At 33.4% G+C, this 11,843-nt stretch overlaps 1 protein-coding gene across 2 annotated transcripts; it reads left to right on the top strand.

Moving 5' to 3' along the window:
* The first annotated feature begins 218 nt into the window (after nt 1–218).
* Nucleotides 219–4,657, top strand: LOC110035947. Of its 2 annotated transcripts, none has more exons than XM_020740286.1 (11): nt 219–379; nt 483–607; nt 1,570–1,680; nt 1,773–1,889; nt 1,983–2,393; nt 2,462–2,817; nt 2,909–3,008; nt 3,113–3,172; nt 3,244–3,327; nt 3,413–3,529; nt 4,271–4,657. In XM_020740286.1, the coding sequence occupies exons 2-11, from the start codon at nt 548–550 to the stop codon at nt 4,571–4,573; spliced, it is 1,719 nt and encodes a 572-aa protein (XP_020595945.1). In that variant the 5' UTR covers nt 219–379; nt 483–547; the 3' UTR covers nt 4,574–4,657. The 2 variants fall into 2 exon arrangements, with proteins under 2 accessions (XP_020595945.1, XP_020595946.1); XM_020740287.1 differs by having other exon boundaries at nt 4,266–4,342.
* The last annotated feature ends 7,186 nt before the right edge of the window (nt 4,658–11,843 follow it).

Genomic DNA, 11,843 nt, shown 5'->3' with positions numbered 1-11,843 from the left:
CGTCCAGCCAGAAAAGCCAGGAAAATCAGAAGCGCACCCGAGATGCAAACCTTGCCCACGCTGGCTAATGATGCCCCGCGTGGCACGTGCACATGGACCATGGGGCCCACAGAAAAACCGTTACCAGCTGGATTTCAGTCAAATTACTCCGCGGTGAACCTAAGAACCTCTATAACCGCTTTCCGCTGTTTTCTCGCTTTTGCAGCCCAAGATCCAGGGCCATATACCGGCCACTGTCCCGTCCCCAAAACCTCGCTGATCGCAAGGGAAAATATAATTATGAATGGCATGACCAGCGATGCGAAACAGCAACGGCAGCAGCAGCAGCAAAAGAACGGGAAGACAAGCCCTTGACCGCTTTCTTCTATTCGCTTCATTGGTGGCTTTGATCTTTCTTTGTTCCTGTCAAGCATTTAATAAATCTTCCCGCTATTGGAAAGGATTGTCAAGGTTTTCACCATTTTTTTACTGTGATTCTCCAGGGAGAAAGTGGAGAGTTTATTTTTGAATTTTAATGAATTGGTGAGGAAAGAGAGAAGACGAGAATATGAATACCAGAGCACGGATTGCGGAAAATGGACTGCGAGAAGTACCGAAGCACGATAAAGTAAGAATTTTGGGCTGAAATCCGAGATGGCCATTGCTTTTGTTTTTGTTTTGAATCTTCTGATTACTTCTTGAAGAGTTCTGCAGCTGTTGTTTCGTGATCATTGGAATGGAGCTGTCTTCAATATTCATTCCTCTTCTACTTTGGCTTGTTTTATTTTCGGAGATTGTGGATTGCGAAGGTCTATAGTTATTGAATTAGGAACGAATCCAGTTAATTATTTTGAGTGAGGCTTTTGCTTTAATCGGAATAAATTCTTTTGTTTGGGATCAGACGATCGTCTTCCTGTGTTTAATTTTGCTTGCAATCTCTTCACTTGAAAATTCTCGCATCCTGGACGAGAAAGGAAGCGGCTGATCTTGGTAAAATTATTGCCAAGAGAGCTTGAGAAGCCTTGTCATCTATTTTGTGAGAAAGCATTGCATTTGTTTTGTTTTAAATTCCTGGGAAATTGTGCCCCTGTTAATTCTGCGTTATACATTTATTCTTTGATAAAAGCGCTTTGAATTCTTTTTTTTTTCTTTTTTTTTATTACTTTTAAATTGGTTTGTGATAAATTCCAAAATTTGGCTGAGGTTGCTAGAGATAGCTGGACTCTGGACTTAAGACTAGATAGGAAATTAATGGAAATCTGCCCTGTTTTTGCTCTGAATTGTTATGCCATATACCGCTTGGCAAGAGCTCCTCTGAGATTAACCTTAATATGCCAAGCTTTGGCCGCTTTGGACCATTGCTGGTTGTAATGCTCAACATGTTCACTTTCATTCTCATTTACGTCTTAAAAACCAAATTTTTACATTTGAAGAATCATGTAATAATTTTGGTGTTTACTCTAATCACATCAAGTGAGACCCAAAAAATGAAAAAAGAAGTCCTTTCAATGACCACTAATTCAATTTTTTTCCTGCAAATGTTTTGGCACTTTTTTTTATTTTAATTATTAGTTTTTTTCGGTTAAACAGATGGAAGAGAAGAAGATGGTGGCCGTGGATAGGAGTACAGAAACCAATTCAAGGAATGGCCCAAAGAGATGCTTGTGGAGGAGAGAGAAGAAAATTGCTTTGGAACAAGCTGTAGTACTTTCATGATAGAATTGGATTCCTTCTCTTGCTCTGTTATACTCTCTTTTCTTCTTATCTTCTTCTTGAATCTAAACAAATTATAGGTTGATAAGCTGAGAAAGAAGCTTAGGCATGAAGAAAATGTGCACAGAGCATTGGAAAGAGCTTTTACTAGGCCCTTGGGTGCTCTCCCTCGCCTACCTTCTTACCTTCCATCATATGTAAATATATATTTATTCCCCATTAAATTCTTTTTCTTTCATCTTTTATTAGAAAGATGGTTCTGAATTATTATTCTTTCCGTTTATCTCAAGACAATAGAACTTCTTGCTGAAGTAGCAGTGTTGGAGGAGGAGGTGGCTAGGCTCGAAGATAAAGTCATTAATTTTCGGAAAAATCTTTATGAGGAGGCCATCTATATTTCCTCATCCCAAAAAGCCATGCAGAATGGATTTGATTTGACCATTAATGGATTCCCTTCATCAAAAACAAGAAATTCAGAACATACCAAAGCCCATTCCCCATTAATCCATCCTAGTGCTTCTGCGATCAGCAACCTAACTCCTTGTTTCAACCGATTCACGAATGGCAAGCAGCTTCCAAAAAAATTCATTTTTTCCTTAGATGAGGACCATATGGGGAAAGAGAATCAGTCAAATAAGCTTCCCGCAGGGAATTTAGCGCAATCTCCAATAAAGAATGCTTCAAGAATTCCGATTTCTGAGGTGAAGTAGCATCGTTCTTCTTCTTCTTGAAAAAAGATTGATTTTTAATTAAATGCTTGTTATTTCAGACGGTTGACAGGGAAATCATGGCCCGTGGCAATCATGGTTGCTTAAATCGAATGGCATGCGAAGAGGCAACCGGTGCTAACAAATTATCAGAGGAAATATTGAGATGCCTTATTCGCATTTTCGCAAGGCTTGGGTCGCCAAAGAACACAAGTGCAGCGGGGAACGAGATGTGCCCATCAGTATCAGGCTCTTGTGATACTTACTACGAGGAATTAGGCTTTCGAGACCCTTACAATGTCTGCAAACAATTTGGAAGAAGGGACATTGGACCATACAAACTTCTACGTGAAGTGGATTCGGGCTCGAGTGAAGTAAATTGTATATCAAAACTTTCATTTTTAACTCGTGGACTGAAGTGAGTTGCTGACTGAAATTTATTTCCCACCTCTTCAGTGTGTCCAAGCAATTTCTTATAGCTTATCTGCTACTATTTCATTTATTTTTAGGCTTCTATTCCGAAAACTTTCTTCAGTCGATATTTCAGAGCTCATTCATCAGGAAAAACTTGCATTCTGGATGAATATCTACAATTCATGCATGATGAATGTATCGTTGTTCTTCCATGTTGCTTTCTTTTTAAATAGCTTTATTTTACAATGAAAGTTTGAATTTTCAATCTTGTATTTATAAGTTTCTTCTTTGTTTGTCAGGCATATATAGAGAATGGTATTCCATCCACTCCAGAGATGGTCCTTGCATTGATGCTGAAGGTTTCTTCTTGTTCTACAACAAATTCATCTTTTACCTCTTGAATTATCTACCTATTGTATATTCTATTCAGGCAAAGGTGAATGTTGGTGGGCATTTGTTCACTGCAATGACTATTGAGCACCTCGTGCTTAGAATTCCTTACAACTCAAAGCATGTGAGTGGGGCTTCTTCTAGTTTTTGGAAAGAGCTGAACTTTTTAATGCAGGGAAAATAATTCCTTTAAGAGCTTTACTTTACAGATTTCACCAAAAGGTTTCAAAAGTAGTGAGGTGACAAGGAGCAGCCTATTCGGTTTAGATTGGCCGGAACCATTGGTTACATTTGCACTTTCGTGTGGAAGTTGGTCCTCCCCTGCGGTAAGTTTGTCTGAATTTTAATTTAATTTTTTCTACATTTTTCAAACATTATTAGCTCCCGCAGGCATAAAGTGAGAAAAGGATACTCTGTGATACCGTGACTGATATGATTAAAGTCACATAATCAATATTTTTTTTTTAGGTGCCTTATATTTCGTCTTATGTTACTGTATTGGTTTAATGTTGTGTCATGTGATAATGTTTTTGAAAATGTTGCTAATGCTTTTAAGGGAAAAAATTTAGCGTAAAAGTGCTAAAATAAGGTGATCTCAAGGGGTTATTTGGTGGCCAGCATTTGTAGAGTATTGTATTCCATTTTTATGCATTTTAACCTTTTTTTAGTAATTTATTTGAAGAGATGAAACCGCAAAATTTTTAGGAATTTAAGATGCTTGAAATTTAATGTTGCACCATGTCATGATCTCCCCTCATTCTCGTCCTCATGTCGTTTTATCTGAAACAAAAAGAAGTGTCACAATGGTCATGCAACTCTTTGAAGATTGTTATTTTAGTCTATATTAAAAGACTAAGAGGACTAATTTGACACTTTGATAGGCTTTGGAGCTAAAATGGCCCCACAAAAATAGTCAACGGATTATTTTGATATTTTACTCATTTGAAATGTACGGTACAATTTATTTCAATGTATTCGATTTACATCGAAGGAAAATATAAGTAGGACAAATGCTTGTGATTCCCAATGCAATCATTGACACTTGTGTCATATTTTCTCAAGTATAGGTGAGAATCTACACTGCGTGTCAAGTAGAGACGCAGTTAGAAGAAGCTAAGAGGGATTACTTGCAAGCTGCCATCGGTTTATCAAAATCAAACAGATTGGCAATACCAAAGCTCCTTGATTGGTACAAGTTAGATTTTGCAAAGGACAATGAGTTGCTTCTGGACTGGATTTTCTTGCAGCTCCCAACTGAAATGAGAAAAGAAGCTGTTAAATGTGTTGAAATGTGTAGGAGAACTGCGGTTCCCCAGCCAATACAGGTGCTTCCATATGAGTTCAGATTCAGGTATCTTTTAACATTATAATGGCCTCTCTTTTGTTCTCATAATTTTGTACACATTTTTAATGTAGAACAGGAAAAAAATTAGTAATCAGTGATTTTTTTATGATTTTGGATTAGTGTAATATGCTGTGTTGATGAAACCTCGTTCTGATTGTTGTATTTGTCGAGTCTCCTGAAGTTAAGGGTAGTCATTGGCTCAAAAATGTTGTGAAGAAGAGTAAATTGGTTCATTTATTTGATGTATTCAGATATGAAGTATGAGAGAGAGGATAATGAGAGTTCATATTACTTGCATTCATCTTTTTGTGAAGTGGTTGGAGAATTATGGTCTGAAAAGTAAATTTATGAAAATATTGTGAATATTATCATTTTTTATTTCTTTAAGAAGTTAGTTGACAAATTTCTTTAAAAAAATTTTTTCGTTTCAAAACTTTTAATAAATAAAAAATTCTGCAATCAAACACTAGACATATGAAAAAATAAGAGCCTGTGCAGGATCACTTTTATTTTATTTTTATTTTTTTTTATTTTATTTTGCTTATGTTTTAATTTAAATTAAAACATATTTGATTGAGATAATGTTTTTTCAAAACTATTTAAAGTGTTTTAAGTGTTTTTAATTTGATTTGTTTTAAAAATAAAAAATAAAAACATATAAAATGTATATCACCCAAAAACATTTTTAAAAATAAAAGAAGAAATAAAAATAAAAGTAAAAATAAAAATAAAAGTGATACCAATGGGATCCAAAGTAGTGAGAAAATTGCTTCAAAGGAACCCTAAAATGGCAGCCAATGTTGTCTGAACATGAACATGAGTAGTGTAATCATGATAAATCTAAATGTTTTCATCAAAATTTCATCCACATAAAAATAAATAAAGACAAAAATGAGAATAAAACCAGCAATCCTTGGCCTTATTGGAGGCCAATGTTGTTATATAGATCCAATAGAATTCCATCTGATCGCCCCCAAGAGCTCAAAAGAGAATTCCAGTGTACTATTAGGCTGTATCATTCCTTTTATGAGCTATAAGACAAAATTGTCATAATGTGGCTGTAGATGGCGACAAAGAAAGCGTCACGTGGGAGAGGAGTTGCAACAAAAGAGCTCCTTTTACTAGATCTTGCTGTTGAGATGAAGTATCGCTTTCATGCTTTGAAGTTCATCAGCTGGTTTCTGCCAACTCTTTTTCATCTTCCCTTCTGTGAGAGCAGATTGGTTCCTAGTTGGGTGGTAGATATTATTTGGCATTTATGCTAAACAAAGAGAGAAACTTTTGCTCAATTGAGAAAAAATATTTCAAGACATAATCAAGCTGGCTGTACATAATTAGTTATGCAAATTAAGAAAAACACTTTATATTCTGAATTAAATTGGAATTTTCAGCGGGGCTTAGGCTTTTTATAACTGGAGAATAGGATTTATGAACATCTAATTAAATTTTGGTTGTTTAAGAAAATTAGCATCCACCCTAAATTTTGTGTTATATAACTTATCAAGAATTAAATGATGATGATGATGATGATGATTTGATACCATTATTGTTGTTGTTTTCTATTAATCTGTATGCATATTTATATAACATCATACTCACTAAATCATATAAAAAATACTACCAACATTAGCTTATTTAAAATTAAGGGGTATTTACTTATATACCGCCCAATTTCTACTTATTAGCGCAGCTAACACCTAAATTATACATTTTACATTTATAACACTGTGCCTGTTATATCGCATAAAAATATCATCATTTTAAATTTCAAGAACGGAAATATACCTTTTAATGCATAAGGTGGCGTGTAAGTATAAAAGTTGAAGTTTGGGTGCTTGATTTGTAAATACTAGGAATTGAGTGGTATGTATGTAGACCTTCCTAAAATAAAATATATATTTGTTTATGCAATATTTCTAATATATAAATAACATCAAATGATATAGATATTGATGTGTTGTCAAGTCAATTAAATTTATCATTTGACACCAAACTTAAGACATTTTTTCGCTAGAAATATCCTGATTTATTTTAAAAATCATCTAAAGCTTTGATTTCAGCAAGCTAATGGTCAAATTGACCGGCTCGACGAGATGAACCCATTGATATCAAAAGTAACCCAATCTGAGTCAAATCAAGCCCATAACAAGTCATAAATTCATTTTTGGAGACTTTGATTGGTTTTTCGGGGGGACCAAATGAACTTCAAATTTGACGTGCCTATAATCAAATCGAGCATCTCATTGAGACGAATCCAATTATCCCAAGATGACCTGATTTTATGGTTATTAGGCCATCGTATCATCAAATAACCACTATTAATCAAGAAGGATAAATGTGAGTCGTTCAATCGAGTGTTTATGGTAGCCAAAGGATGAAAATGCCCCTTTTTTAGCTTCCAGCATTCATAGCTGTTGATAACTAGTACAGGGGATATATGACTTGTAAATATATAGTCATGTCAAATTTATGTAAATATATAGGTCTACTAAACTTAGCTATGTAAATGTAGAGGAATAAATATATAGGTCTACTAAACTTAGCTATGTAAATATAGAGAAACTTCAAAAGTGAAGAGAATTCATATTGCATAAGTTTTGATTTCATAAGTTTCTATTCCTTTCTTTAGAACCCCTCTCTTCATTTGAGGGGGGGAAGGGAACAAGCCTGTCCATTGTTCTTCTGGAAGAACTAATGATAACTTCCAGCATTCATAGTTGTTGACCACTGTCAAACACACCTCGTCGGTCACCGTTGACCACCGTCGGCTGCTCCCAGTTCATCAGTTTTGGTAAACTTTGCAGAGTAATGAAGTACTAAATTGAATAATAATGCACATTAACTAGTGGTGAAGTGCTCTATTTAGTGTTAAAGTCTCCTGCCTATAGAATAACAGTGTTCTAAATACTGTACAACGATGAACGTCGAACGACGGTATTAAAGACCCGATGATAACTCCTTATAGTAGCTACTCTCGAGCACATTATTCAGATTACATTAGATCATTTTATATACTATATATAAATAAACATTATACTTGGTGTAACATTATAACCCTTTTTTTCTATTTCGGGATAAAGGGTCTATCTTTGTATTTGTAAATATGTAGTGGATCGTTTTGACTGGGCTATAATTTGTAGTTTTTTCCCTTATCAGTTTTTTTAAGAAAGATTTCGCGGTGTCTCCTTGTGTTATCTTTTTAGTATCTCTTTTTGTGCTAGATTTTGTACAATATGAAGACATTAAACTTTTATAGTATCAATGTAAATTATTTGGAAGGCAATAACTTGGAGCCGTTCATGGGAAACGACATCTTCATCTCGTTGATAGAATTCTTCACTTCATTGATGACTAATTAGCATAATACACGTGCTTCTAACTCTAACAACAATCATTTCACGGTGCAATCATGAAGTCCAGGACACCAAGGCCTTACTCCATTTACCAATGATACACATTGTCTTGCTGGTGAGGAAACTTCCCTTGCACCATATAAAAATCATGTAAGAATCTCAAAATGAGAATTTTCAACTCCTATGCGAAGTTTGACAACCAAAGATTGTGCAAACTAAACAGGCACAACGACCTCAAAATTCTCTAATTAGAGGTGAAATTCTCTAATTAGAGGCACTAACCTGACCTGCAATTATGCAATTATTTAAGTCCTGAAAGATGACCAAAATATTGATCCAATTTAAATTAAGCGGCTAGTGTGCAAAACTAAATAATATGTAAAGTTGATAAAATGACTTATACACTAAGGGTACTATGCAATTATACATATCGTTTCAATTAATATAGAGCTCTAATGGTGTCCTAAGTATCGATCATGCTAATAAGTTTTTTAATAAAATTATCTTATAAAGTTGATTTTAATAAGGTTGATTTTAACGAAATTCTCTTATAAGGTTGATTTTAATAAAATTCTCTCTAAACTGCAGTTAACTTATTTAAAAAATGGTAAAAAGATTTTATGAATCAATTAATCCTACGGAATTTCAAAAGGAATGCTAAGTATGTTAAGCAAATGTAGAATTAAAATGCTAAGTAAAATGCTAATTACAGGACAATCTAATAAGCTAAATAAAATGTAAAGTTACCACTAAGCAATTCTAAACTAATAATGTATAGAAGAGTTCAAGTTATATAAAACATCCTTGCAATGAGTTTATAATCAGTGTAGAACTCCAGTTATTTTAAATATTATTAATGTATTGTGCCAAATAAAAGCCTTCCTATTCCTTACCCTCTCTTGAGTGCATAAAGAACATTGGCTAATCAAGATTTAAGTCTCTAAATCCGAACTTAACCCTCTCTTGAGTGCATAAAGAACATTGGCTAATCTAGATTTAAGTCTCTAAATCCGAACTTAAGCTGGGAAGATACTAGCTTTCACTCTAGAGTTCCCATGTACCCTTCACCTGAAGGCTAACATCTCGCTTTAGGTTCCAAACTTATGGATTAAATTGAAAATTTTAGTCTGTCACTCTAAAATCTCCAATTTACGCCTATCAAAACTTATTTCCCTGTTTATTTGCACTTAACCCCATGAATTACATCCTCATTCATGATACTAAATGCGATTCTTACTATTTTGAGAAAAACATAGCTCTTTTGGGTCATTATGTTTCATAATAGATTTAATCAATTGACCAGATCGATAAGCAAATTAAGCATGGAAATTAAATCATCAAAACCTATGAAATTAAAAACACTTCTACTAAACTTTATTCCTACACATAATTATTCCTCATTGTAGGGAGAAAAACAAATAAATTACTTAGTTCTCATTGGGAAGAAACAACGACTCATGGATTTATAGAAAAACATAAATTTACACAACAAAATTAAGTAAGAAAAATAAAATACATAACTTATCTCAAACTCCTTCCCAAGCAATCTTTCTGAGTTCCTTTGAATCACTAACTCTTCTTACAATTCCACTCCAATCTCACTTAGAACTATAGTGAAGAAGATATCTCTCACTTCTCTTCTTCTCCTCCAAATCTAAGCAAGCCACCAAGAAAGTTCTTCAAGCCTCCATGAACTTCTAAGACCTTCTCTCTCTCTATCTCTCTAAAAAATCCTCATAGACTTTCCAAAAGTTTCCTTAAATAGTGCTCTCAAAATCACCAAGAGTCACTTCAAGCACCCCTTTAAAATTTGTCCACATTCATTGAAACAACATTGAAAAGCTCTTTTGGCACCTAAGCGCCAAATTCTGGCAATTAGGTGCCAGTCTCTCTGTCTTATGGAACCTAGTCGCTAGATCAAATTTAGCCATTTTGCTTCCTTTGACTCTGAATTGCTCTATTTTGGTTCCATTTGCTCCATTTCTCCATTTATTGTACCTGCAACCAAAAAACATTTAAAATACCTTTCATTAATGCACAATAACATTAGAAAGTGGCATTAAATGTGAAAATAAAAGTAATATATTTTAGGCATGTCAAAATCCCCCAAACTTAACTATTACTTATCCTCCAATAACTTATTTCTTTTGAAAAATTAAATATGGTAACATGTGGTACTGGCTTTCATTATAGGATGCTATAGTTTTGTCCAATAAATGTGTATGTTCCTCCACTTCAACCATCCTACTTGAATTCTACTAATATCATTCCCATCCATATCACTATCACATTGAATAATAGACCTATGATATCTAAAATGCACATTAATTTTAATGATTTGATCATTCATTATTACAATCCCGCCACTAAATCTATTACTAAAATTATATTCCATGTATTCAGGTTTAGAAATTAAATAAGTGAAAAAAAACTTTTTAATGCATAGATAAGGTGGCAATTATATAATTACATAAGAATTGAGCTTCTCCTCACTTTCACATACACTTTTTTTTTTTTTACTTTTTTTAGGATCATTTTCAATCCTTTCTTTTTTTTTGTGAGGATTACTATATCTGGATTAGTTTTTAATGATTTTGAACTTCACTAGTCTCCTTCTAAAGTTAAAAACTCATCGAATTTCATTACCTTAATCATTTTTATAAGTTTTCAAATATGATCTTTCATAGAGTCTCAATTCTTTAGTGTAGACCTAAGATTCTTAGTATTTCAAGAAAATAATTTCTTTTGTATTTTAAATAATAAAATCATATCCCTGTTCTCTTTTACTTGATATCCTAACTCTAGAACTAACCTTTATCAGAAAAATATTACTTAAGTCTACCAAAACATCTATAGAATAAAAAAAAATGCAATTCTCTAAAAATAACAGTACATGTCACATGTTGTTTTAAAAGGATATTTTCTTTGAATATAGTTTCTTAAGGACAAATAAAATTATTTTTTTCAAATGTTTTTTTTTCCACCCCCAAACTTAAATTTTTTAACAAGTTAAAACATTTAGCACAGAAAATATAGGAGGAAAAAAATTTTAAATATGATTTTTTTCTTATAAAGGGTTTAACATGACAGTATGCAGGTATTAAAAACAGGTATACAACATCAATAAAGCTTAATTAATATGTATATAATAATAATAAAAATAAATTACTAAGTACAGGAGTTCTCTAAACATAACAAACATATATAACAACAGCATGTAGTAAAATAAACAATAATGCAATATAAAAAACAAAAGGTAGTAGAAACAAACAAGCAGTGATAAATCCAAATCAAAATAAATCCAATGCAAAAATTACTACACATAAGAGTTCCTAACATCTACCAACTCTAATAAATACATCAAAAGAAATACAACACTCAACATACATAACATAACACTATTCCTCATCATCACCTTCATCTGTCTCATCTTCTGTCTCTTCTTCATCCTGCTATATATCCTTCAAATAAGAGAAAGGTGTATACTCAGAAAATTGGGGAAACTAGACTGAAGTCCCCTCCAAAATCAAATTCTGATCTCTCATCATCTGAAGCATAGAGTAAACATAGAGCCATAGACACTACTCCCAAAATTACTAGCCGTCCAAAAATATTCATCAAAATGCTCCATGTGGGTCGTCTGGTCATACATCTATCCTAGTATAACAAAAAAGTCACTTTGAAACTATTGAATTTAACCATGTAGACCCTTCAAAGTGGCTTTGGGTTTATCCTTTGGGTTTATTAGTTGTACAAGAAGTAGATACTCTAGAAGTGGAAGGAGCATCTGAAGAGCTAGCTCCAAAGCCAATTAGTGAATGCTTCCAGTAGGTACTAACAATAGATTTGCTGGTTTGGCTTCAAAGGCTGTAATAACTCCTCCCACTTTTCATATCCAACATTAGACTGCTGGCATAAAGTAAAAATAAGAGATGGGAAACC

The sequence above is a fragment of the Phalaenopsis equestris genome, unplaced genomic scaffold (assembly GCF_001263595.1).
Source record: "Phalaenopsis equestris unplaced genomic scaffold, ASM126359v1 Scaffold200915, whole genome shotgun sequence".
NCBI classification, from domain to species: domain Eukaryota; kingdom Viridiplantae; phylum Streptophyta; class Magnoliopsida; order Asparagales; family Orchidaceae; genus Phalaenopsis; species Phalaenopsis equestris.
The sequence above is the reverse complement of the archived record's forward strand: the minus strand, read 5'-3'. Positions and strand labels throughout refer to the sequence as shown.